The sequence below is a fragment of the Leucopleurus acutus genome, assembly GCF_964270905.1.
Source record: "Leucopleurus acutus genome assembly, chromosome: 4".
In the NCBI taxonomy this organism is placed as follows: Eukaryota; Metazoa; Chordata; class Mammalia; order Artiodactyla; family Delphinidae; genus Leucopleurus; species Leucopleurus acutus.
The window spans coordinates 3266118-3293483 of NC_139146.1; the positions used below are offsets into that span (position 1 = coordinate 3266118).

Below are 27366 nucleotides of genomic sequence, written 5' to 3' on the forward strand. Positions count from 1 at the left end.
TTTCGGCAAAAAACATTTATTGCTATTTGACCCCTGCCCTCGTGCCCGCATTTCCTAGGAAGCGAGCCCCCTGAGACACTGGGACAGACGGAGGCCACGGCTCAGGACGGGGGCCCGGGGACCAGCCAGGCCGCCCGCCCGCAGCACCGCCCAGGGGCCAGGTGTCCCCGGCGGATGTTAAGCTCGGTGGCAAAGGTCCGAGCCTTCTGGTAGAAGAACAGGGACTTCTCCCGGTCCAGGAGGAAGTTGTGGTAGATGGCAGCCAGGCGCGTGTAGATCTTCATCTGTGCCTTCTTGTTGCCCAGGTCCACGGCCGCTGCCAGTGCCAGCTGGTAGTACCCGGCCGCGTCGAGCGGGTCCTGCAGGGGAGACGGCATGTAATCAATAGGACGGCTCCGCACCGGGTGCTTTGGGGGAGCTGTCTCCCCCAAGGCTGTGCCCTGCCTGCCTCTCCAGCCCCAGGGCTGGGCCCACGACAGAGCTCCAGGGGCACAGGACGCTTCATCGCCCCAGACGGGCCACAGCTTCAGTGCCTCTGGGCTGGCCATGCACGCTTCCCCCAAGGAGGCACCCACCTGCTCCCGGGGCTGCCTGAGAGCAGCTGGAGGTCTGCGGGGGCCTGGACTGGTGTCTCGGTGGCCCTGGTCCCTCCTGTGCTCTAGACCCACTGGTCCTCCCCCTCCCTGGAGCCAGGGTCTCGAACCTCGTAGCACCCAGCATCCCCTCGTCCTGGAAGCCTCTTCCCTGCTCACCCCTGGGACCTGGGGGGACATCTGTGGCTTCCCCTTGAGCTGAGCTGGGGTCTGACCAGCTGCTCTGAGAGCCCCCAGCACGGCTACCCCGGCCCAGGGTGGCCACGGCTTGACACCCTCCAGCCCACGTCCACACTGATGCCAGCACGAACGGCCTTCCCCAGGCCAGGCCCAGCGCAAAGCCGCTCATGGGTGTCATCTCAGAATCCCCTGCAGCTCCAAGGGGACGTGCCTCCCCCCAGGTCATGGGATCCCGTTTCAGACACATCTTTGCCTCAAACCCAGCGTTCCCACCCCCGCCAACTCCTGTCTCCCACCCCAGCATCCCCAGGTCCTCCACCCGAGGTCACCCAAGGGACTGCCCTAAACCCAAACCCAGCCCGGCCACCCCCTGCTCACAATGCCTGCCCAGGACACAGGACAAAGTCCAAAGTCACCAGCCCTGGCCCCTCACTAACCCCCCGCCCCCCGCCGAGCAAGGACCCAGAGGACAATTAATTAAAGCAGGTGCGTGTAGCAGTTCAGCAACACGGTCCCAGCCCCGGCCCCGGCCAGCCACAGGACCCTGTGTGGATGGCAGGGACGGGGAGGCCAACACGGCTGATTCTGGAACCACAGGACCACAAGGGTCGACCAGCACTGAAACAGAGGGAAGCTGTGGGAGCCTGGGAAGCACCTGACTCAGCCTGGGGTGGGATGGGAGGGCTTCCTGGAGGAGGAGGCATCTCAAATAATGGAAGGAATTGGCCAGAGTGGGCGGTTGGGGGGGGTGGTGTGCATTCCTGTGCATGTGTGCACATGTGTGTGTAGAGGCTAGCGGGTGGCAGACCCAGAATTCACACCCAAATCTTTCCTATCCGAGCCTCGCTCTTTCAGCTATGACCCACCACACACAGGCTAAAGATGGTCCTGCCTCTGTCCAGGTCCTCTTTCTCCTTCCCATCCCTGCCCCACGCAGGAGAGCCCCTTGGTCACACACAGGGCACGAGGGGGCCGCTTTCCCTCCTGGGCACGTGGAGAAGGATGGGAGGTGAGGGAATTCTAAGGCCTCAGCATGGTAAGGCAGGCGTGGCCTTGGCAGGGCGATCACGGTGAGGCTGTGGATGGTAGCACAGCCTGGGAAGCCCATTTGGAGGGAAGCGAAGGCGTCCTCTGCCCCTTGACCCCAGCTGCCCAGCCAAGGGAACCTGGCCTCAGCTGCAGCCCTGCCCTTTCCTTCCTGCCTGGAGTGACCGTGGAGGGATTAGCCCCCGTCCCCAGGGCTCCCTCCCAGCGTCAGGGGCCAGCGAGCGTTCCGCCTGGGCTTAGATCAGATACCTGGGGTCTGGAACTGATCCTGGCCTGGCTCACTCCCCCTTCCCCATCTTGGGTAAATCTGTTCACCTCCCCAGCCTCAGTTTCCCCTTCTTGTTTTGAGCTGAGGAACCTCACACGGCTCCCTGCTGAGGTACAGAAGTGATCATGCAGAACCTGGGGTGGTGCGTGCTCGACGTGGCCCTATCCTCAGACCGTCCAGGGCCACAGGGCTCGGGGCGAACGGAAAGGTTGGCTCAGGAGAGGCTGGCCCCAGTCGCTCCACCACCAGGCCCCCCGCCCAGGAGGGGGGCCCTGATGTGGAGAGAACGAGCAGGGGCGCAGGGCCCCAGGGTGCCAGGGTGTGAGTCTCGGAGGCCCATGCCCGCAGGGCCACAGGGCTGCAGAATCCCAGGCGCTGAAGGCGAAGTGCGCTATTCCTCATTCTACCGTAATTAGCTACCCACTCCTGGCCTCAGTCTCCGCCCTGTCCTGTGGACTCACCAGCTCCTCCTACAGCAAAGCATTTGAAGAGCCAACCACACAAATCCCGGACAGCACGGAGCCCGGACAGCACGGAGCCCGGACAGCACGGAGCCCGGACAGCACGGAGTCCGGACAGCACAGAGCCCGGACAGCACGGAGCCCGGACAGCACGGAGTCCGGACAGCACAGAGCCCGGACAGCACGGAGTCCGGACAGCACGGAGCCCGGACAACACGGAGCCCGGACAGCACGGAGCCCGGACAGCACGGAGCCCGGACAGCATGGAGCCCGGACAGCACGGAGCCTGGACAGCACGGAGCCTGGACCCCGGTGGGGCTCAGCCGCAGGGGTCATCACTGCCCTTGGGATCCCCCAGCACTGCCTGGCTCTGACAGAGCAGAGGCTGCAGTGACCACTTCTGACCACCATGTGTCACCAGTGCACAGGCTGGTCTGCCCTACAGGCAGGGGACTGGGGGTTACCTGCAGGGAGTGGGGAATCTTCCAGGGCCACGCCAGCTCCTAGATGCCATTAGTTGGGGAGGGGAAAGGGAAGTGCTCAGCCCCTGGGCTGGGGCACCCTCACCCCTCAACCAACACAGAGCAGGGACACTGTGCAGGTGCTGTGCTAGACGCAGAGTGGGGGTGACGGGGGGTGTCTGCCCGTACGGGGAGTGGCGGGGAACAACAGAGGAGACATTTCCAGGCCCTTGTCTGCATCCACTGCGGGGCTCAGAGACAAATGGAAAAGCGGTCCCCTTCTCCTCCCAGTCCTGTGGCACCCCACCTCGAGCCCCGGCTTCCCTCTCTGTGAAGTGAGGTGATAACAGTGCCCCTACCCCCATCCAGGTGATGTGAGGGTTCCAGGAAGGAAGAACTCTGCACAGACTGGCGAGCTTCCTGGAGGAGATGCCAGGGTTTGGGTTGCACCTTGCAACGTGGGTCTCTGGGAATAACGGTGACCCTTCCCCTGCCCCAGGAATGTCTTTATCCCCCTCCCCCATTATTCTGTGGCTAATTCCTGCTTGACTCCCGAGACTCAGCTTTGCTCAGCTCCTCCAGGAGCCCCCCGCCGCCACTACGCTGCATTTTGTCCTTTACCCAATGGCTGCATCATCTGTTCACACGTCAGCCTCCTGCACTGACCCTGGGCTCTAGAGGGCAGGGCCTGACCCGCAGGGGGACTCGGAGAGTGTCCGCTGGCCTTGCCTCTCCTCACAGGAAGCCCAGAACTCTGGGGAGACCGCTGGGACCCAGGCCTCCCCGGTGTGCGTGCACGATGGCCGCCTCACCCCAGCGTCCCAGCCCTGCCTGCACCCGCCCACCTTGAGGTCGTAGAAGATGATGTCTCCGAGCACCAGATACACCTTCACGTAGTACAGGGTCTCCTCGTCAAATTCCAGTGGCGAGGTGCAGAGCGAGAGTGCCTTGAGGTAGAAGTGCTCGGCCAGCTCCCCGTGGCCCAGCTGCTGGTGCAGGGCGGCCAGCCGATGGTAGGCCACCCGCTCGTTCAGCCGGTCCCCTGGGGACGCAGGGAGGGGTCACAAGTGAGGACACAGCTGCTCAGGGTGGCGGGGCACAGGTCAGCCAGGAGCACCCGGCCGTCACCGTCTCCGAGCTCCAGCCGGCCCCTTCCTGGCCCCAGACTCACTTTCCCATCTGTAAGGGGACCTGATAAGGCCCGCTCCCCTTCTTCCTCGGGGATGCGGCAGAGTCATGGGTCACGCTGCCCTGGCTCTGGGCCTGCACGGACCCTCCTGGACAGGGGGCTTTGGTGACTGTTTTGACTGGAGAACCCGAAGTCCTGCGGTCTGTGCACCTGCAGGTGCCAGGGCTCTGGTCAACCTGCAAACACGACCTTTGGCCTCCCGCTGCACAGTCAGCGGCCGCGACCCCGTCCTCGGGGAGTCACCACACGAGGCTGTCTCCAAGATCTCCCCCTTCCAGGGCTCCCTGCTGAGCACCTACTGTGTGCCCAGCCCTCCTGGGCTCCCTGTCTCGGGGAAGACATTAGGCACAGAGGGATGCAGGCACTGAGGGACCGGCCTCTGGAAAGGGGACCGGGATTTGGCCAGCCAGCACGGGCTGCTGGCGGCGAGTGGGGAAGGGACAGCGGGAGGGGACAGCAGGCCGAAAGGCACGGGGTGGGCCCGCCTGGCGCCTTGGCCGGCCTCGTGGTCAGCAAGGTGGGGGGCGGCGGGGGAGCCGCAGAGCTGGCGTTGCTCGTCCAGCCTGCGGCGCTTCCTGAGACCCCGGGCGGGCGGGCGGGGCGGGTGCGCCGCTGCCCGTCTCAGCAGCCTGGCCCGCAGGAGAGGCACCTGCAGCCCGGGAGACGCGCGGCCGCGCTCAGACCTCAGAGGTGGAGGCCCTGGGCCCGGGTGCGGCTTACCGAGGGTGACGCTGAGGGCCAGGGCCGTGTGGGCGAATTCCAGGCCCTCCTGCGGCGCCTCCGTCTCGGCCAGCAGCGCTGCCAACTTGTTGCAGAGACGCAGCTCAGCCTCCTGGCTCCCCGTGTTCACGGCCAGGGGCAGCGCCCGGTCCTGCGAGCACAGGCGGGCGGGTCAGGCCTCCAGCCAGGCCCGGTACCCTCCTCAGAGCCCCCACTAACCCACTGGAGCTTTACACAGCTCTGCCCCCCCAGGAAAGGCCAGCTCAGAGTGGTGTGACACCCCCAGCGTCACTGGGCCATGAGTAAGCTGGGTGTGAGCCTTGCCCATCGAGCTACACCACACACACTCAGACCAGCCCTGACCCTCCTGGGTGGTGGGTGCCTGACCAGGAAGGTCCAACACCCCTCTAGGCTCTAAATACGCCGCGTTTATCTGTCCCCTGGGGCTGAGCCACACGCACGAGCTGGGTAGACGGACGGGGAGAAGCTGCCCTCCCTGGCAGGCACGTGCAGACCTGGCCCTGGTCCGGGTCCTCCCCCTGGTGTGCTGTGTGTCCTTAGGCACACCCCTGTGCCTCTCTGAGCCTGTTTCTTCATCTGTAAAACGGGGACAGTCCTCGCCTCCCAGGGGTGTTTGGATCACGGGGATGGATGTCCTACGATGGTCCTTCTTTGCTCTGTCCCTCCCAGGCTGGGGCTGGGGGCCACGGTCATCCCTGACCAAACCACCGGGAAACTAAACATGTGCGTGGGGGACGCCGCCCCCTGAGGCCCACCCGCCTGGACCCACAGCCGCCGCTCACCCGGTAGAAGGACACGGCTTTCTCCCGCTCCCAGGTCCCGTTGAAGAAGATGTCTCCAGCCGCCTCAAAGAGCTGCAGCCCCAGCTTGGGGTCCCCTGTGTACAGGGCCGCGTTCTGTGCCACCTGTGGGGATGCAGAAACTCTCATGGGTCCCCCAGTGACCCGGCAGGGCGAGGCGGCAGGGCCCGCTGGGGGAAGCTCACAGCCACCTGCCGGCCGCCCGGGACCCTCTATCACACCGACACGGAGCGAGGGTTCTTTCCTCTCATACACCTCAGTCCCTGTGCATGCGGGGCCCTTGTCCCCTGCTGGCATGAGGACAAATCATCTAAGCTCTGTGTCCCAGGAGGAGGCCTTTCCGGCTGAGGCCCCAGGAGCCGGCACGTGTGGGCTGGGGAGGCGCTCGGGACGGAGCTCAGAGCCAGCCTCTGAATCCTGCCAGCCAGGCCCAGACCACAGCATCCTCTGCGCGGCTTCACCTGGGGCCCCCAAATCCTGGTTCCTTGGGCCCCCCATCTTCCCTCCCGAGCACTTAGAGACACCCGACCGCATGTCCGCTTGTCTCTCCCTCCAGAGGACTGAGGCTGTCGCTCCTCTGCCGCGTCCAGGGCTTCGCACGTGCCTGGCGCGTAGTAGGTGCTCAGAAAAAAACGCCGAGTGACTGAGGGGACCAGCCCTGGTCCGCAGTCCAGCCACACCCAGCGGCTCGCAGCCTTGACCTTGCTGCACACCCGGGCACCGCTGGGCCTTTGCACCTGTGAGTCCTGGTGCAGGAATACCCCATATGCCTACCACCGCCCTACAATTCAAACAGCCTCCGTGACCCCAGGCTGACGGAGCGCACCCCCCGCTCCTTTCTGTGCCGCAGCCCTGGCCCCAGGCAGCATTCCCTGTAGAGGAGGCTGTACCCTCCACCAGCCGCCAGCTACTGATCTGGTTCGTCAGCCCCGGCCTGGCCCAGGGGAGGTACACAGCAGGTGCCCCAAAAGGAAAAAACGCACAAGGCTCTTGGGTCTCTCAATTTGTCACAAATCGCGTCATGTTTGAGAAACTGTCAGAAACGGAGCTTCTGTGATAAATGTGTTTTTTAAGGAGAAATGCCGTGCGCGGCTGAAGCGAGCTCTGCGTGCCAGCTGAGTGGGCACGACATTTGCACATTTATCGAGCGCTTGCTGTGCACCAACACAGTCGGGGGCACGGTCCCCAGAGCCTCTGTCCCCAGAGCTCAGCTGGTTATGGAAGATGCTGGAGGTCTGGGGCGGCGGGAGATGGCGCGGGCACCTGGCACGCGGCGGCTTAGGGGTGAGTGGGCGGGTGGGTGAGCGACTGCGCGCGCACGCCCGGAGCCCTCGCACCTGGATGTAGACATCCACCAGCTCGTTCTGCTGGAGGATGTAGTAGATCTTCCCCGCCTGCAGCCAGGCGTGCGCCTCCTTGTCCTTCTTCTGCAGGTCGATGAATATCCCCAGACTGCGCTTGGTGTAGTCCAGCGCGGATTTGTAGGCCCTGGAATTAGACGTGGGCGGTCAGAACAGGCCTCCCAGGCCAGCCGCCCGTGTGGATTGGACGGGGCTCTCCCCGGGGCCGTCTGGTGACCATGGACCTGAAACGTCAGGAGCAGGAAAAGAGCCTGCCCTTCCCAGGCTGCTGGGAGATCCGGGATGAACATACAGCAACTCGTCCAGCAAAGATGAAGGAGGCCCTTGGGACGGAAGCAGGCAGCACAAGGCAGGAGGAGCGTACCGTTCGTCTGCCTCACTTCCCCAAACACAGGCCCGAGTCACTTCCAGACGCAGCAGGGATTGTGGCCACGGGGCAGAAATTTAGAGATCGTCCAGGCTACCGGTTATCACACCAAGGGAAAATCGGAACCACCCCAGGGGGCTGTTCAGACACAGATCGCCGGGCTCTGCTCCCAGAGCTGCTGACTCAGGAAGTCTGGAGTGAGGCCTGGGGATGTGCATTTCCAACCAGCGCCCCGGCAAGGTGGAGGCTGCTGGTCCGGGGTCCCCGCTTTGTGGAGCATCGATCTAGGTCGCTGGCCCATTGGCCCTGCTGTGAAACTGAGGCCCGAGGATGAGAGGCGGAGGCCAGGACGGGCACACCTGAGTCCCGGGGAACCTGGCGCCTTCCCCGCCCTCGGGGAGCCCCCACGCTGCAGGGGGTGTTGTGAGACTCTGCCAGCCTGCAGGCTGTGTGGTCCAGCCATGTGTCACCCACCCCCGGTCAGGATGCTCTGGGTGGGCTTCTTCACGTGTGGTTCTGAAATCCTGTCCCAGGGAAGCAGGTGGGACAGCCGGCTGTCTCCAGTGGATGAGAATCCTCTGGGCACACCTGGCTGCTGTCCTCACATCTAAGGGGACAGACGAGGACCAGACTACCTCGCCCAGAGCTGGGCTAGCGAGAAAAGACTCAGGGCAGAGTGGGGTCAGCTTCCAGAAGCCACCACGGCAGGAAGAAAGGTCCAGAAACACATGCTCTGCCTCCCTTGGGGATGAGACCAGGCCTGCTGGCCCAGAGCCCGTCTGACCCTAAGGCATGAAATGGCCCTTGAGGAGGGGCTGTCCTAGGATGGTGGTCCAGCATCCTCACCACCCTTCCCACCCCCAGGGCCAGCCCTCACCTCTCGGTGCCCAGGGACAGGTAGAGCTGGCTGATGGCCTCCAGGAGCTGCCCCTCCAGCACCTTGTCGGCCACCCTGCGGGCCAGCGAAAGCTGGAACTCATGGTAGACGACACACTGGGCCTCACTGGGCATGACTGTGCTGTAGAAGTGGCACAGCCGCTGGACGGCGTGCAGCTGGCCTGGGCGGGAGACAAAGGAAAAGGCCCCCATCATGCATCACAGCAATGCTTGCAGGGTCAAAGTCCCCGGCTGGGTGCCCGCCTCTGTGCGCTGGGGTCATTGCACATGCAGACAGGCTGAGTGTCCTGCTCAAGGTCACACAGCCGGCGAGCATCTCGAGACAGGGCCAGGCCAGGCACGTCACAGGGGCTCGAGGGACAGCACCGACCACTATTATAACCCTCAGGCTGGGCCGTCCTGGCCAGGCTCTCCCACCGCGCCAGGGTGCTGTTTCTGCTTCACAGAGCTCCTCCCAGCCCAACAGGGGCTGCCCTCACACCGAGCGGACAAGGCAGGGATCACCGGCACCCCCTGCGGCAGAGCGGCAAGCTGAGTTCAAAGCTGGGGCACACGGCATGCGGGGGAGAAGGGATTCAAATCCAGCTCCGCTATTCCACAGCCGATGCTCCTTCATGAAGCCGGGCTCCAAGCCCTCAGCCGTACTTGCCTCTCCTAAAACCAGAGGGCTGGGAACCATTGGGAGCTTCCACTCTTAAAAATAACCCGGGGATGAACAAGGCACGAGAGGACTTGAACGACACGGCGAACCAACCAGACCTAAGAGACCACAGAACATGTCCCCAGCAACAGCAGAACACGTGTTCTTCACGTGCCCACGAACATTCTCCAGGACGGACCAGAGGCTGGATCACAGAACTATTCTCTGTAAACGTAAAAGGATTGAAATCATGCGAAGCGTGTTCTCCAGGTGCAACGGAATGAAATCAGGAATCAGTAACAGAAGGAAGTTTGGGAAATTCACAGACCTGTGCACATGGGCAGCATATTCCTCCATCACCAGTGGGTCGAGGAAGGAAACTAAAAGATATTGGAGATGAGTGAGCATAAAAGCACAATGTACCACAATTTAGGGGATGCAGAGAAAGCAGTGCTTAGAGGAACTTTATTACTGTAAATGCCTGTGTCAGAAAAGGAATAAAAACTTCAGATCAAAACCCTAAACTCCCCCTTCAGAAACTAGAAAAAGAGAAGTTAATTAGACCCAAAGCAAGCAAAAGGAAGGAAAAATAAAAGTTCAAGTGGAAATGATAAGATGATAGAGAATAGAAAGATAGAGGAAATCAGTGAAACCCAGGGATGGTCCTTTGAAAAGATTAACAAAATTGACAAATCTTTAGCTGGACTGACCGAGAAAAAAAAGAAAGAAGATGAAAATCACTAAAACCAGGAGTGAAAAGGGGACATTACTACCGATCTCACGGAAATAAAGGGCACGCTATGAACAGCTGTATGCCAACAAATTAGGTAACCAAGATGGAACGGACAAACCCTAGGAAGACACAAACTACTGAAAGGGGTAAAAAAGGAACCAGACCACGCACGGAGTGACCCTGGGATGTCACCCTAGCCCTTAGTCTCCTCACTGTTCAATACGGGGGAGGAGCAAACAACATGACCCTCTGGGTCCCCCAGCTCTGCATTCTCAAGTCTGAATCCCCCAGGGCCCAGGTTTGGGGAGGTGGGTCAAAGGAGGTTTCTGACAGGCACACGGGGGAGCCACGTTCCACTGCCAATCACCACCAGGACCTGCCTGAGGGCACGGGGAGGGTCAGGGACCCAGATCCTGGTTCCTTCTGGAGGTCCAGAGGGACCCCTTCCAGCCTCAGTGAGTGGTCTACATCCCTCAGTAGCTCCCCAGCGCTCTCAGGAAAAACACCAAACCACAGTCTGGGCTCCTGGGCTCCTGGGCCCCTGCCTAGCTTCCCACCTGAGGTTCTCACCACACCCCCACCTGACCCTCTCACTCCAAACTCTGCACCTCCCTGCGTGGCCCAGCTCACTCACCCCAGGGCCTTTGCACTGGCTGCTCCTTCTGCCAGACCCCCATCCCGTGCTTGGCGAAAGCCTCCTCCTCCCTCAAGTCCCAGACTGATCAGACTGCCCCGACCTACGAGCTGAACTGATCAGACTGCCCCGACCTACGAGCTGAGGCCTGGCCCCATGTTTAAGCTGAGCTCCTGCTTTTGTGGCTCTTGTGACCCAGGCATCTGTTTCCCACGCTTGGCCGCCAGCCCCCAGTGAGGACCGCTCGGGTCCCTTTGCAGGTGGAGCCCCGCACAGAGCCTGGAGTATTCACCCAAGTAGCTGTTGGATGAAGCAACTGCTCTGCACCCTCTGTGCAGGGGAGACGCCAGGGCTGCTGGGAGATGCCAGCACCAGCTAAAGCACCCAGCATTCAAGGCCCAGGGGGCTCCTCGGCCCGGCTGCCCCCGCCTGGCCTGGGCTACGTCCAGGGTCACCACCGCCCATTTGCCAGAGATGGCCAGGATTCCCGGCCTCGGGACTTTCAATGTACAAAGCAGGACGGTCCCAGGCAACCCGGGACGAGTCGTTTGCCCTGGTGACATCTGGCCCGGCGTGGGACACCCTCAAGGCGTCTGCAAACGTCTGCTGGTTTCCAGCACTCGGCACTGTCAGTGCAAAAACCACCGCTCGCCTCTGAATCGCAAACCCCAGGTGTGTTCTGAACAGAGGTGGAAAGAAAACGTGTTTTCTTTCTTTCCAGGAAGCCAGTGTGGCCCACACTTACTCTCCAAATGGTCCGTCTCCACGGCGACCAGAAAGGCCCACTCGTAGTAGCACTTGCCCTGCCGGGTGAGGGCCCTGCGGGTGCACAGGTGACCCAGCCGCAGGAGCACCTGGGTGAAGTCTGGGCCGCACTCTCCGCTGGGCAGCCGCGAGAAGAGCTTCACGGCCTCCAGGAAATAGTGCTGGGCCAGCCTGCCGGCGCCGGTCTGCAGGCACAGGGTCCCGAAGTTGGCCAGGACCACCGCCTTGTTCCGCTGGCGACCCAGGCGCCTGGCGACCCGCAGGGCGCGGTAGTAGCCCTCGGCCGCCTGCTGGGTCCTGCCCATCCTCTTCAGGGCAATAGCCGCCATGTTGGCGATCACGCCCTCCTGGTCCAGGGCGGCCACCACCGCCTCCAGGACGGACTCCAAGATGTCCAGGGCTGCCGGGATCTGCCTGTGAAGCACGTGCAACCAGGCGAGGGCCACCAGGCGGTCCACGACCGTGCGGCCGCCAATCTGGGCGTCCGTCTCCGCGGCCCGCGTCATGAAGGCGATGGCCCTGCCCTGTCGCCCGTGCTGGCTGTGCAGCCGGGCCAGGCTGGCGTAGATGGGGCCGCGCAGCGCCCGCCCCGCGCCCGAGGCCGGGGAGGCCAGGGCCTGCAGGAGGTAGGGGGCGAGCTGGGCGGGGAGGCGGGGGAGCTGGGGGCTGCCCCGCAGGACCAGGGCCGCGCTCCGGAGCGCGCTGTCCAGCGAGCCCCGCGCCCGCCGCGAGGCCACCTTGACGCAGCTCAGCGCCAGGTGCGGGAGGCACTTGCGGCTGTAGACGTCCGCCAGCAGCAGGTAGCAGTCTACGGGCCACGAGGCGCCCGGAGCCCCCGAGGCCCCGTGCAGCTGCAGCAGCCTCTCCAGGAAGGGCAGGGCCTCCTCGGGCCGCTTGCCGCGGGCGTGGTGCTCGGCCAGCAGGAAGCAGGCCCGGGCCTCGGCCTGCGGGCTGCGGGCGCCGATAGCTCTCCGCAGGCCCAGCTGCAGGAGCCCCGACTCGGCCTCGGAGCCGCCGACGTGGCCGGGCGTCCCCAGGAGCAGGGCCAAGGCCTTGGGCACCACCTGCGCGCACTTCTCCCTGTTCTTCTGCCGCAGGTGGATGGCGGCCAGGCTGGTGTACACGGCCGCCACCAGGACGAGGTCCCCGAAGCGGCCCCCCAGCGCCCCCAGGGCTTCCTCGAAGTACACGCGGGCCTGGGACAGCTTCAGCCGCCGGACGCACAGCCGCCCCAGCAGGAAGCAGAGCCTGGCCAGGGCCATGGGCAGCCCGGCCTTCTTGGCCAACCCCCGGGCCTCAGCCAGAAGCTGGGCCAGCTCTTCATCGTCAGTGAAGCCGCCAAACACACCGCTCAGCCCGGGCGGGGAGAGGTCGTACAGGCCCTGGAAGCCAGCCTCGAAGCCGGGCTTGTCCAGGAACTGCAGCAGGGAGCCCAGGGCCTCCGGGTCAGCCCGGGCATCTCTGGCGTCCAGGCGGAAGGAGGGGTCCTTGGTGTCCGGCGAGCTCGCGCCACCGGATGCCCCATGGACGCCTGGGGACGTTGGCTCCTTGGGGCAGCCCCGGCAGGACTTGGCGTCTGGCGAGCTCGCGCCACCGGATGCCCCATGGACGCCCGGGGACCCTGGCTCCTTGGGGCAGCCCCGGCAGGACTTGGCGTCTGGCGAGCTCACACCACTGGACGCCCCGTGGACGCCCGGGGACGTTGGCTCCTTGGGGCAGCCCCGGCAGGACTTGCATCGTTCTAGGACACTCTTCACCTTCTGCAGGGTCTCATGTGGCTCTGGGTGCAGGCAAGGCGGGGGCATCTCTGCAAGTGACCAGAATGCCCACGTGGGTTAGAGTGTGACCTGAGTCCAGGCTGGGCCAGGGCGCGTCCCTCCCCGAGCCGCAGGGTCCCTGTCACCTCTCCCACGGGGCTGCCCTGAGCGTCTGAGATTTCTGCGGACTGTGGAGCGCAGAGCTGGGCGCGGTGCGGGGCCGCAGTAGGAGCGACTGCTGGGGGGACACAGAGCAGGTTGGCCAAGCTTTCATCGAGGGATGCTCCTCGCCTCTGCCCTTCCCTCTCAGCCAGGTGAGGAGCCCCCGTGAAACCAATCAGTAGCCAATCAGCCCTGCTGGCCAGCGTGAGCTCAAAAGCACCCACAGAACCGACAGTGGCCTGTGTGTCCATCTGCCCGGCTCTAGCGTGGGCGTCATTATGACAGGAAACACCGGGAATGGCTCCCAGAGCCCGGGGCTCCCCCTTCATCTTGGCTGGTTTGGGAATCTGAGGCTCACGGTCACTAAAGGGTTAAAGAGGAGTGCCAGAGAGCCTGGGGACAAGGAGGTGCCCAGTCCGCCAAGGGACTGTTGGCCTTGGATGGCATGCCCGGAGGCATGTCCAGCCTCGAGGAGCAAACACGCTACATTTCCTGTTGCAAAAATATGGGCTTTGAAGGGGAATTTGTTTGGAAGGAAAGAACCAGGATCTAAAGACTCTTCTGTTTCGAGTTCACTTGTAGAAAAATATGTTCAGAACTGTCTATTAGTCTGTAAAGCCTAAGAATTTAAAACATTAAGTACGGTTGAGCGGCAAATGTGTGACGTGACCATGTACTCGATTAGCTAAGAAACGCCTGCACCCAATGGCGGCAAGTGGGCTCCCCAGGGCATCTTCACACGTTATCCCGGTTATCCTGTCCTCGACAGCTGAGACTCTCCCCGAAGAGAAGCCTGCAGAGGGTCTGGGGAGGAGGGAGGGCCCTAGCATCGCCCTGGGGCCCCCGGGGCTGGCTTCTGGGCCTCTTCAACCACATCCCACAGTGGTCCGTCCATGTTTATGCTTAGATGGTGCCCATCCCCAGGGAATCTAAGAGGGTCCTTGGCACCTGTGTCCCCAGGCTCTCCCTGCCTCCGACCCCCTACTGTGGGGAGGGGGAGTGTGGAGGGAGAAGGAGGGGGTCTCCCTGAACGAGCCCCCCACAGGAAATAGCAGATCCTCAAGGGACCTTTCCAACGTAAGCCTCCAAATTCAGCAAGCTCCACACAGCCTTCACCCCTCCAAGCAGGGCGCGGGGCAAATTTCAGCTGCTCTAGGTTACCTGAAAGGAGCCCAGAACGAGGCATGAGCTCAGACAATGGCGGGGACGGTCCGTCTTTGCTGGGGACAGTGCAGGGGGACCTGGCATGGGCTTGGCCATGGAGAGGTCACCCTCCCTACACAGGCACAGTGCAGGGGGGCTGGCACGTTTGTTGGGGACCTGCTGCGGCAGTGGAGGGGAGCCTCACCTCCACCTCACCCAACGTCCCCCCTCCAGCCCTCCCCCACGGAGGAGTAAGGTCCATGGCCAGCACCCATCCAAGCCCAGCTCCGCCCCCTCTGTCTGGCATCACCCCACGGCCCAGCCCCGTGACCGGAGGAACCCCAGGCCGTGTGGGAAGAACGTACCATGTTCTTCCTGTTGCTGCATCTCAGCTTCTTCTGTGTCTGAAAAGGCAGAGAAGGAAAGCATCACCGTCCGGCCAGCACCCTGTGTGTCCAGGGCCAAGTCGGGGTGGTGGGGGGGGGCGCACCAGAATCGTAACGTCCCTGACACCAGCTCCCTGAGGGGAAGCGGACTGGGCCGGGGGTGGGGTGGGGCACTGGCCGAGAAGCCACATCTTCCAGGATGTGTCCCCGCCCTAGGCCTCCCCTGCAGGACTCCATCCTCCCTGAGAAGCTGCTGACTTCTGTAGCTCCCGCTCTGGGAACAGGGGACGCGCTCCCCACTGATCCCGTCAGCTCTCCCAGGGGCAGGGCGGCAGATCTGGGGTTGAACCCCCTCCTCTCCCACTGCCAGCGCTCCCCTGAGCCTCAGTTCCCGCCTCCTGAAAATGGGCTGGCGCTAATTGCCCACGGCGTTGCCATAGAAAGCAAAGGAGAAAAAGGGCTGTAAAGACACATGGGAAGTGTGACGTGCTGCCAACTACAGAGCACCCGGCGGAGAGGATCCCACAACACCCCGCAAACGAGGGTCCCAGTGCGGCCTCCGCAGAAAGAGAGGAAATCGTGTGCCAGGCTGGCTTAAGCCTGATATGCCAAGGTCAAATTTAAGTATGCCTGTTTAGGAAGAAAAACCGATTTGTGGGATCTCGAAAGTTTAAATCTAATATTGGCAAGAAAAGCCTTATAACACGTGTCAGCAAGCAGGCAGAAAAGATGTGTGTGTACATGTGCACATATGTGTGGGGGTGTGTGCATAGGTACATGTATGTGTACATATGTGTGTATGTATGTATTCACTTGAGTGTGTGCATATGTACATGGTGGGTATGTGGGTGTACGTGTATGGCTCTGAGTGTGTCTGTATGTATTCCTCTGAGTGTGTGTGCATGTGTGTACATATATCTGTGTGGGTGTGTACACACGTGAGCATTTATCTCCCTCCAGAGGGGTGAAGGAATGAGCTGTAACGTTACGTCCCCATGACCCGTGGGAGCTGGGGGTAAGTTTGCTCCAGCACCGTCCCCTCTGCTGCATTTCCTTTCGCTGTGGCTGCTGACACGCTTCCTTCATCTACGATTCGCACTGCAGCCCGGGGCCCGCACGCTGGCCCTGCCCCAGTGCAGCAGGGGGCCTTAGGCGGGCACCTGGAGTTAGCGGAGGAAAGGCTTCGATGAAGCCCATCCTCGGGCAGCTGGGAGGCTCGGGCCCGCTTTCCTGCATCTCCCGGCCCCTCACCCTGGCTCCTCTGTGTCTGGCCCGGCATGTCCCCACCTACCGGGAAGGCAGTGACAGCAACTGGCTGGTCACCTTTAAGAGCCCAGGGGCTGGCATTCATTACTGTGGCGTGACGGAGGAAGCAGAACATTCCCGAAGGGAAGCGGGGTGGGTGCCGCTGTGAACAGTGGGTGAAGCAGGTCCATCCAAAGCTCTGCTGAATGGACAGTCCAAACTCACAGAGCCCGGTGCTGACCGAATAGGGCTGATGGGGTCTCAGCCACGGGACAGCTCTGCACCCTTCGTGGTCTTTCCAGAAGTCTGCCCCTAGAAAACTGTCCTAAATCATGGGCTGTAGGGTGTAACCAGCGGTGGGTCCTGAGAGGGGCCCACAGTCATCCCGAGGGGGGTGGGAAGAGCGCCTACCCAAGCACACCTACCCAAGCTGTACACAGTGCAGACGTCCGTGCTGGACGTCCTCCTGAGTAGCTGCCTGGCATCCTCCTCGGAAAAGCGTCCTTCGCTGCTGAAGAAAGACCTTTCCTCTTCATTGAGAAAAATCACATTTTCCAAGCTGGAAAAAATAAAGTGCATTTAGATTGCACGTTTCCAAGATTTCACACAAAGACCCTTTTCCACTCCCTCACCTGACAGATGGTCCCTGCATACCTATCCTGTGCCCAGCGGTGAAGACACCAAGATAAAAACAAAATAGATCCTGCCCTTAAGGTTGCTTTGTCTGGCCAGAGGCAGACGCCCAGGAGTGGGAAATGCCATGACAGATGCAGCTGGTCACAGCATCCTGGGAAGGTGAGCTCCTGGGCAGCCTTCAAAGCCCCACCTTAAATGCCCCTTCCCCTGCAAGGCCGGCCATGACAGCTGCAGGCAGACTCAATTCCTCCACACTGTAAGCTCCACACAGAGCCTCACACAACATGAGCTCAGGGCACGTGTGTGCTCCAAAAACTCAGGGAGAGGAAAACAGGAAGGAGACAGGGAGGGGGAGGCAACTTCTGCTTACAGGGCTAAATTACCAGCAAAATATGAAACTTTCACACGTACGTCGGAACTTAGAGGGAGCTCTTTTGAGAAGTTAAAGAAAACCTTAGGGTAGATTGCAGGACATTCGATAAAATAGGCCTGTATTCCTCAAAAGTGTCGGTGTCCTAAAGGACAAAGAGAACAGGGAACTGTCTCAGATCAAGGAAATGAGACTAAAGAGACAGACAGGTGCTCACATGGGGTCTGGAATTTTCTTTGGCTATAGAGGGAATTACCGGAAAATTTGGTAAAATCTAAGGTCTGCAGATAATAGGATTCTATCAATGTTAACTTCCTGGTTTTGACAGTTGTGCTGTGGTCATGCAAATGATGTCCTGATTTCTGGAAACACATGTCGCATTATTTAGGGGTAAAGGGACATTGTGTTTGCAACTGACTCCCATAGAAAAAAAAAAAGAGGAGGAAGTAAACGTCATAACATGTCAACATTTGGGCAACCTGGGTGAAGGACATCCAGGAACTTTATGCCCTTTTTGTATCTTTTCCCTAAGTCTGAAATTATGTCAAAATAAAGTTAAAAGAAATGAATAGCTACCAGAATGCTCATTAAAGAGAAGATAAAAGACTCAGGTCTGGAATAGGAAAGATGTTCTGTAAACATCTGTTGAGTGAATGAGGGACGCTGTTAGGGCTTCTCCAGCTGTAAACAGGACCAATGGCACTGGGCCCTGTCACCCTTCTGGGTTAAGGGAGGGCAAAACAGACTGGCTCATTCCCACAGCAATTGCAGCTCAGCCCGTTAGCAAGCTCAGGACAGGTTTAAGTCACATGGAGCCCAGACATCTGTTGAGCCATTGTGGTCTCCCCAGAGATGATGACCAAGGGTGCCCAAGGAGTGTTCCACAGAACAACAGCTGATAGTGTTGTCTGGAGGTCCAGTGTGAAGAACGCACTTCAACAGGAGAAAGAAAAGTTTCAGACTCTGGGTGCCTTCCTTGTGCTGGGAATCCCCGTGGACCAGCAGCCAGGGCGTGTGGAAAGCACACCGTCACTGATGAAGTTTGAGATGGAGCCCTGGGGGGAACACACTTTGGGAAACTTGGGTCTAGCTGCTGCTCTGGGCATCCGAGCCCAGCCCAGCTTCAAACAGTTTCTGATGAACAGGAGGCCATGGAGCAGACAGACACTTGAATTAGGAAACAGAGGGACTGGTGCGACAGGTCATGAAGCCAGAGTGGCCTCTGAGACTTGGTTTGGGAGGCGTTGGTCTGTCTCAGGTGTCAGACAAGAATGAGACGGTGTGTACGTCAGGGCTAGTGGGGCGCCGAGGACGAGCATCTCACAGTGCGTCCGAGGGGCAGACGCTGACCCAGTGAAGGGTCCTTTCTCTACACTGACCCCTGGGCTGAGGTCTTAACCACAAAAGGTCAAGAGCACAGCTGTGCCGGCTGACCACTCTCTCAAGGCCCCCCTGCTGTTGCCCAGGGCCAGGCAGTGGGGACTTGGAGGTGACCAGACAGTCCTGGCTCAGAATCCCCTGGATGGGGGTGGGGAGGTCACACGGGGAGTAGAGCACAGCCAGGAAGGGTGCGCCCAGGGATGAGCCATTGGAGGTGAGACTGGGGGCCATGGAGAGCCCCCAGGAAAACGGGATGGTCGGGGTGGAGGGGACATCTCACGTAGAGGGAGGCGCATAACCCAGAATCGTTCTAGAAGGGGTGAGCCAACCCGCACGCTGGCCTCAGGGAGACACAATGGTGAGTGGTGGCCTTCGAAACTGGGGGTGACCAGGGCCTGGGTTGCAAGAGGCCTTGAAAGACAGGCCCAAAGCTTCGAAGGGGTTTATGAAGGGGAATGGCAGGGTGTACTGGCTTGAATAACGTCCCCCCCAAACCCATGTTCCCCTGGACCCTCAGAAGGCAACCTTATTTGGAAATAATAGGATCTTTTCAAACGTGACCAAGTCAAGGCTCCTGGTATGAGGAGATGGTCCTGGGTTATCCGGATGGTCCCTAAATCCAACAACTGGTGCCCTTACAAGAGACAGACGAGAGGACAGACAGGGAGGAAGCCACGTGAAAACAGAGGCAGGGGTTGGGGTGATGCGGCCACGAGGACCGCCTGAAGCCACAGGAGCTGGAAGAGGCGGGAAGTCCCCTCCCGAGGAGCCCCCAGAGGGAGCTCGGCCCTGGCCACACCGTGATTTGGACGTCCAGCCTCCAGTCTGTTGTTTTAAGCCCCCAGTCTGTGGTGCTGTCCCCGCAGCCCCAGGACACCCGTGCACGTGGACACCTTTGTATTTCAGGGACCAACCCTGGCAGCACTTGGAGGAAAGGCAGGAGGGGTCCAGACAGGAAGCTGAAGCCATGCCCTGGGGACAGTGGGGTGGCCCTGGGCTAGGCCCAGCCCCGGGGACGGAGGTGGGAGTGACGACCAGGAAGAGGGGCTGGGGAGGGGCAGGAGGTGCCATCCAGGACACTGCGGGTCTGTCGCCTGGGAAGCAGGTGGACGGGGTAGGCTTCCCACGGGGGCGGGGGTGGAGTCAGAAGGGGGCGAGGCCTCAGCCACTCACTCAGACGCTTGGCCCTGTGCGCTGATGAGGCTCGTCTGCACGAAGGCGACCTGGCCGGAGGCCGCGTGCCGGCCCAGGCACCAGGGCAGGCCGGGCACCTGGGCGCCCAGGATCTCGATGTGGTCACCGCTTCGGAAGGTCATCTCTTCGGGCCCTGAGCCCTGGCAGTCCGCCACGGCCGAGGCCAGGCCCACAGCTGCAGGAAGGAGGCCACGCGGTCAGTGCTGGGGGGGATAGGGACGGGCGGCCCTCGGCCGCAGGGGTGGTGTCCCGGCCAGGGAACATGCCGTCCTGCAGAGGAACAGATTTAGTACCTGGCCAGGGTGCGGGGCTGCCGCACACGAGGGGCTGGACATCCATGCGGTACCTGAAGCGGGGGCCTCTTTATCCCCACGCTGAGGATAAGAAACTGAGGCCTGGGGATGTCGATTAACTTGGCCCAGGGCTGTCGGCCTCCAAGGCCAGGGCCCACCCAGGGCAAATCCAGCTGTAAGTGTCCTCCCACGGGGCCTTATGTCCACTTAACAGGTCCACAGGCCACCCAGACACCAAGCAGCCTGGGGCAGAGCCAGTGCACTGGACCAGGGACCCAGGCTGTCTTTTCTAAACAAGAGCCCTGCCTCTCTCTCCTCCATTTGCACACGTGGCAAATTCAGCCGGGGCCCTGCCCACCCCACCTCCACCGTCTGAGGGCCCTCCGAGGTGACTGACCCAGTGCCAGAAAGAGAGCAGAAGTTGCAGAAGTGCTGGTCAAATAGGGTGTGGAAGTTACTCTCTAGAGGCGGGGTGCCCAGGGACCCCGGCCTGGCCTCCCCGCGTGCTGTGTGAGTTTGGACCAGCCAGTGGACCTCTCTGAGCCTCTGTTATTGCCTCAGGAACTGGAGGGGATTCTAGCTACCTCTTCTGCCTTGGGGAGGATTCAGGGTGGGTGCAGAAGCTTCGGGAATTCTGGTGCCTGCCCTTCCTCACCCACCTCTTCCCCAGGGGAGGAGGGCCAGTGGAAATACTTACCCATCGGCTGGATGTCCGACGTCACAGGTCCACCCATGGAGTCGTTGATGGGGTCCCAGGGGACCCTAAGAGCCCACCTGGAGTGGGATGAGAGAGGATTTTAGGTTTAGGGCAGATTGAAACTGTGTGTAGGCTGGACAGGTCAACGGCCCCCAGGGACCCGAGCGAAATCCACCACCTGCCCCCACTGCACGTGTGCGCGCACACACACACATACGCCCAGGTGTGCGGCCTTCAGCTCCAGCCATGCCCCACGGCCCCCAGCCCAGGTGTCTCCTGCCGTCCCTCATGCTGGCATCCTCGGGGACCTCCCTCCACCACCCCGGGAGAGAAACTCAGCCACAGACTGTCATTTCATAGACACTGAACATGAGGAGATGCAGTTTCTCTCTTTGCTTTGGCCGCCAGGAAGCTCAAGCCAAGTTTAGGCCCCACGTTCAGCACACGAGCATGAACTTGCGTGTTACCTGTCCCTGCCTTCCCCAGGCCGTCCCTGCCTTGGTTCTTATCTGCACACATCCCTGCGTGCTCCCTTACTATGAGCACAGGCTACGTAGCTCCCTCAAAAGCTTTCCAGAACAAGCTAGAGCAGGAAGCCAGAGCCCCATGTCGTACACTCCCAGGCCATCTCATCCCAGGACAGCCCTGCCGGGAGGTGTCGCTGTCCTGTTGTGCAGGTGGCAGCCCCGAGGCCCAGAGACCTGGACTGGCTTGCTGAAGCCACACATTGAAAATAGCAGAAGGGGTCGTGGCCAGGTCTGCCTCGGGCTCACACCGGTCCCCGTCTACCCGCCTTGGCCTACGGTTGGACCCGGGCCTGGGGGAGTCTCCGGGAGGCCGGACAACACGCTGGACCCACAGGAAGCAGAGAAACAAAGGTCGGTACCTACTGATGGAACGGAATCAAGGGCTCCGCGGCTGTCCGCTCCTCTGAGGATGTGTTGTGGCTGGGGGCCAAAGAGTCCACTGGCAGGGCCGCCTCTGCCCGGGGAAACCCCGAAGCCTGCCCGAGGGGCTGGAGGCCATTCATCACTTTCACGTGGTGGTCAGGACACAGCACAAAGAAAGGCCCTTCAAAGCGGCAGAGGGTGGTCATTCAGGTGGCTGGACACAGGCGCAGCTGTAGTTTGCAGGCGGGACTACCTGTTCTCCACCAGGGATACCTGCAGGGGTTCCCCCACCCCAGTTTCTGCATTCACAGAAAGACACTGGAGGCCCCAGGGGCCCAGACCTGGAGGCTGGACCTGGGCTGGAGTCCCCACTCTGCCGGGACTTGCCCGGGAGCCTGGCTCAGCCTCAGGCTCTCTGGGCCTCAGTTTCCCTGTCTGGACTCTGAGAGGCTCGACATGTGATCCCAAGGGCCCTTCCTGCTTGGACCGCAGCGGCCTCCTCTTGTCCGCTCTGTGGCTGGGGAAGGGCAGGCAGCCAATGGCCTGTTTGCTGCGGCCTCGGGGCCCAACGGTGAGGCCACCGAGGTACTTGCAGCAATAGCTCCGTCAGGAACTCGGGCTTAGGGGGGCGCTAGCCAAACCCCTTTTCTGTTATTTCTTGGGGGGGCTTTTCCTTGCCCCAAGCGCCCTCAGTCTCCGGCACCTGCAGAGCCCTTCGGCTGCCCGTGGCCCCAGGGCGTCCCCAGCCCAGCGAGGAGCTACCCAAGGTCACCATCACCTGCACAGCACTCACCTTCCTGGAAAAGGAGGCTCTCGTGCGTCAGCTTCAAGGCCTCCTCATCCACGTGGACTTGGATGGCCGTCTCCTGGTCTTCATCAGGCTCGAGCAGCCAGAAGGTCTGGTCCACAAGCAGGTTTTCCAGGCAGTGATGAGTGAAGCCTGGAGCAGACAGCCCTGGTTACCAGTGGGCTCCAGGCCGGTGGCAGGGAAGCCCTGATGGCTGGGTGTTGGCCGAGCCCTGCGCAGACCAAGCCCAGGGAGATGGACCACCCGGTCCTTGGGGACTCGTGGTACCGTCCACTACCTGGGCAGGCCACAGGTCAGACCATCTGGGCTGCGAGAGGACCAGCCATGATGGTGGACAGCTCATCTGCCTCCCTGTGCCCTGGAAAGTTCGGGCGGGGTCTAGTTACTTCTAGGACCCTCGGTCTCCTCTTCTATGAGATGGGACGGGAGATCAAGGAGATCACGTGCGCTGCAGGCGTGGGCACAGCCCTGCTCCAGGGGCACAAGAAACGGTCACTGTGAGTCTAATTTCTCACTTCCTCAGCCCTCAGGTTCCTGAGGGAGTGCGGGAGTGGGGCAGCAAGTTTCCCCAGGAGAGGCACTTAGACGGCCAAAGTCTCCCTTAGAACACGGAATGTTTCAGAAAGAAAGCACTTGGGTTGAGGTTGAAACAGGGTTTCCTGGTCTGTGATCAGCCAGTGAGAGCTCAGCTGCCCTGGGGGCGAGTCGCGCTCAGACCCATGTGCATCTGCGACTCTGCCCATCACAACCTCACTGAGAACAGATGACGTCCGCAGAGGCCATCATGAACTAACTTAGTCTAAAGCCCCGACTGGTAACATAAAATGCTTGGTGTGTGACACGCGTCCCCATGACGGGGTCTGCGAGGGTCACCGCCTTACCGAGAGCGTGGTAGGTGGAAAACTTCCAGATTTCTTCAAAAGTCTTAAACGTCACCACAATCCGATCCTGGTCACTGTGGATGGACAGCAGCCTGGCCGATAGCTCCTTACGGGGAAGAAACAGAAATGAGAAGCAGTCCCAGTAGCTTTGGGGTGTCTGCCCATCAGGAGGACGGAGCCACGCAGTAGAAACATTTTGCAGAAGTGACCCTGGCGGGACTTCCCTGGTGGGGGCCAGTGGGTAAGACTCCACATTCCCAATGCAGGGGGCACGGGTTCAATCCCTGGTCAGGGAACTAGATCCCACATGCCGCAGCTAAGAGTGCATGCTCTAACTAAAGATCCCGCCAGCTGCAATGAAGATCTCGCTCGCCGCAACTAAGACCCGGCACAGATTAATTAGTTAATTTTTTTTTAAGTGACCCTGATATGGACAGCAAGCACAGAGCTGATCCCTTTACAACCAAGCTGCTCCTCTCCTGCTTCTCAAGCCAGCTGTGGCTCCCCAGGGCTGTACCAAGCCCCACTCCTTCCCGGAGCTCACAGCCTCCATGCCCTGGACCTGCACCCTCTGTGGCAGGTCCAGCATCCCCTCTCCTGACACCCATCCCATGAACACTCCTGGTGGTGCTGGGGCATTAAAAGTGACACCAGCTGACTCTGACCAAGGGGGAGAGGGTACTATTATCATCTCCATCTGGATTAAGAAATAATGTCCCGGTTCCTTTCCAAGGTCTGACCCTGGGACAGCCGGGATTCAGCCCAGAGCCAGCAGGCACCCAGGACGGGCATCACAGGGGCAGCCCCCCTGCAGAGCACCGTGCTGGGTGCACCGTGCCTGCTGCTCGCAGGTCCTCACGGCAGCTCCGTGGCGTGATAAAGCTAAGCATCTCCCGTATGTGGCTGAGGAAGCTGCGTTCACAGAGGCCGAGGGACCTCGGCCAAGGTCAGGCCAGGCTGAGCGCGAGGTCAGGTTGTGGCCTCTCAGCCCTAAGCCATGGGGAGGTCACCCAGCTCAGCCTCCTTCCCCCCAACTTCCTTCCCCACCGTCCGCCTGTGCGAGGCCCGTCGCCAACAAATCAAGCAGAGAATAAAATCAACTCACAGCAGTCCTTTTTGCTCCCTATGAAGAGACTCAAACTCCTAGCAGGGCGGGGTGTCCATGGAGAAAGGGGCTGGGGCATTCAGAAAGTGGTGGCCCACGTGTGTCTGGGGCTGTGTGACCCTTGTTCCCGGAGCCAGACAGCCAGGAGGGCAGACGGGGGACAAGTCACCCCAGTGTGGCACCATCAGGTAAGGTCTGGACACCATGGACAGACCTCCTCCTACGTCCACTGCCCTCTCCTCCTCGACCCCATTCACAAGCGTGGATCCCCTGCACCACTGCCCGCCCAGGCCCCCCAAGGAGCCAGACTCACCCCGAGAGCACGGGCCACCTCCCAGCTGTCATTCTCCAGAAGACGGAGCCGGCCCCGCAGGACCTGCTGCAGGCTGGGGTCGGGCAATCCGCTTTTCCTCTGCACAGCCAGCAGCTGCAAAGTCAGGTCTGGAAGGGGAAGATGAAGGTGGGCAGTTTCCCTGGCCCAGGCCAGTTCTGTGGGGTGCTCTCCCCTCCCTGAGGGCCCTCGCCCACAATCCCGGGCACCCGGATTCACAGCCCACGTGCACTGCCTGTGAGAACTCTGCACAGGTTGCTTTTCTCCCCTGAGGCCCAGTTTCTTTGGTGGTAAATGAGTTACGTGCTACCCACATCTTACAGAGATGGGAGGAAGTGGACTGTGTCACAGTGCCAGGACAGGCCAGCACAGGGCAGGCATTCAGCAAATGGTCCCAAGTCACCGTGACCTCCAGCCCCGACTGCTTCCACGCCTGGGCTCCAACGGGACATCCAAACTCCAGCAGACACCCCACGGGCATCCTAGAACTCTTCATCGCCCCCCGCACCTAAAACTGGCTTGTCCTCCTTTCTTTACCATCTCCAGAAGGACCGCCTCCCCCACCCTGCTCAGACCAACGACACCTCCTTCCCTCACACACCACTGGCTGGTCCACAAGCGAAGCCCACTGACCCACCTGCAAAACCAGGCTGAACGCACCGTGCTCACCCCTCACCGTGGCCCCGCCCCATAGGGCCTCCTGAGCAGTGTCTGAGCCCTGGCCCTCCCTCCAGATGGTTCTCTGGTCCACAGAGGGCCAGAGGGTCCCCTCCCAGCCAGCTCTGGCTTATGGAACGCCTTGGCTCTCAGCCCTCCGGGCATTGCTGTTCCCCAGAAATTTCTGCAGCAATGGACATGTTTGCTCTCTGCACTGTCCTGCACAGAGGCCACCAGCCACATAGGGCCCTGAGCTCTTGAAATGTGGACAGTGTAATTGAGGAACTGGATTTTTAATTTTATTTAAGTTAAATTTAAACATAAACAGCCACATGTAGCTACTGTATTAGACAGCACAGCCCCGGTGGTTTTGCCTCTCAGGAAGCATAAAATGCGGATCCTTTCCACCTTTCCAGGCACAGCCTGGAGCAGCCTGCGCTTCACCCCGCCCCGCAGAGGCAGAGCCATCCCCCGCCCCGCAGAGCCCCATCTCTTCTCCCCCTCCCTTCCAGCCTGTGGCCGCCTCTCTGATGCCCTGAGACATCGAGGCATTCCCCCCCACAACCCACCCCAGGGCCTTTGCACTCACCCTGTCCTCCACCTGAAGCACCCTCTCCCAGACCAATTCCTGGCCTGGCTGGTGCCCTGTGATTGGATCCCAGCTCAAATGTCCCCTGCCCACCCACACCCCGTCCCCCTGAGAGGCCTCCTGGCCGCAGGGATCCTCAGATCATGGGCTGTTCCAAAACTGGAGAGGGGAGATGAGGGGGAGAGGATGGGCAGGGGGAGGGGAGAAGAGAGAGGGAGAGAGGAAGAGGGACAGGACGCGGAGAGGGGGAGGGAGGTTCCTCACACCCTCTGAATAAGCCTTGCACCTGCCTTGGAATTTTCCAGCTAGGGGACCCTCGAGCAGACATCCCCATCCCCTCCTGGGGGGGGGCAGGGCCGGAGCAAAGGAGCACATCTGGGATCTGGAATCAGGCCCCTCCCCCAGCAGGAAGCCAGCCCAGCATTTCCCAACCGGTTCTAACAAGTGACCCCTCCTACTCCCGTAAGAGGGTGGGGTTGAACTGTCAGTCCCATAATCATCTCCCTCCATGCTCAACAGTCCTGCTCATCCCGAGTGACCACAGGCAGCGCTGCCCACCCGAAGGAAAAGCCGGAGGACGGGCGGCTGTCACGCAAAGGCGGGCGGCCGACGACGCTGGGGTCTCCACGCCCCCCACAGCTGGGGCTCGGGAGTCGGGTCTCCGGCGTTAGGGGCTTCTTGCTGCCCCCCTCCGCCCATCAGCGCCCTGCGGAAGTCCCGCCGTTCCGTCCTCGGAGCCCCTCCCCGGAAGCAGTTCCCCATGCCTCTCCCGAGGGCCCTTGCCGTCCCCCTGCCCCCCCAGGGTGTCCCTCCTGGGGTTTCACTTCCCCTGCGTGCAGCCTCCAGGGCCGTGCCCCCCTCTTGTGTGGGCAGATGCAAACACAGAGTCGAGGGAAGCCCTTTGCACGTGCAGGCGAACCCTGTCCCCAAGTGAAAAATGCAGAGTCCTGGGCCCTACCCCAGACCCTGGCAGGACCCAGGCATCTGTGTTTAACAAGCCTCTTCTCCACATTCAGGGTGACCTTAAAGCAGGGCGTCCACATTAGAGAAGCCTGGGTTAGACGCTCCTGAACCAGAAGCCCACGGGATGGGTGAGGCCGGAGGGAAGGGGGGACGCCCAGGGATCCCACATTCACGTCCCCAGCCCAGACTTAACACTGACGCGTGGCGTAGCGCCCAGGACGTCTACCTGTGGGGTAGGAGCCCATCTGGCCAGGAGAGGGCCCAGCAGCCGGTGGAGAAACGCCAGGGGCGGCGGCAGCGTCTGTAACAGAGCAGGATCCTGTGATTAAGGTGAAAACAGGCAACTCTCAGCTACAGGCGCCAGCCCTCAGGTATTTCCAGAAGAAAGGTATGTCCACACCCCTATAAACCACCGTTCACACCCTTCCTCCAGGGTCATAAAGCCCAACAAGGTCGGAGGCTATGAGTCTCCTACTGTGCCGTTACTAATTACCCTACCCTAGAGGCTTCTGGAAACGACACAGTGTTATCTTGCTGTTCTGGGGTTTGAGATGGGTCTTGCTGGGACAAAACAAGATGTGGGCAGGGCTGGTTCCTTTCTTCTGGAGGCTCCAGGAGAGAATCCGTGTCCTTGCTTCTCCAGCTTCCAGAGGGGCCCCGCATTCCTTGGCTCGAGGCCCCTCCTCCATCCCCAAAGCACAGCATCTCCAACCTCTCTGTGACTCTGACCCCAGGATAATCT

The 27366-nt window shown here is 61.1% G+C and overlaps 1 protein-coding gene across 1 annotated transcript; it reads right to left on the reverse strand.

The window, feature by feature from the left end:
- On the reverse strand, positions 1-26925 carry SH3TC1 (SH3 domain and tetratricopeptide repeats 1). The gene is made up of 16 exons (XM_082837965.1): positions 26851-26925; positions 24398-24525; positions 22980-23085; positions 22084-22230; positions 21291-21471; positions 20401-20477; positions 19390-19585; positions 16256-16389; positions 14565-14603; positions 11118-12944; positions 8346-8526; positions 7078-7228; positions 5723-5845; positions 4920-5070; positions 3856-4052; positions 1-359 (listed from the first exon to the last, which is right to left on the reverse strand). Exons 1-16 carry the CDS (start codon positions 26867-26869, stop codon positions 102-104), a joined length of 3915 nt encoding a protein of 1304 aa, XP_082694091.1. The 5' UTR covers positions 26870-26925; the 3' UTR covers positions 1-101.
- Positions 26926-27366: the final 441 nt, after the last annotated feature.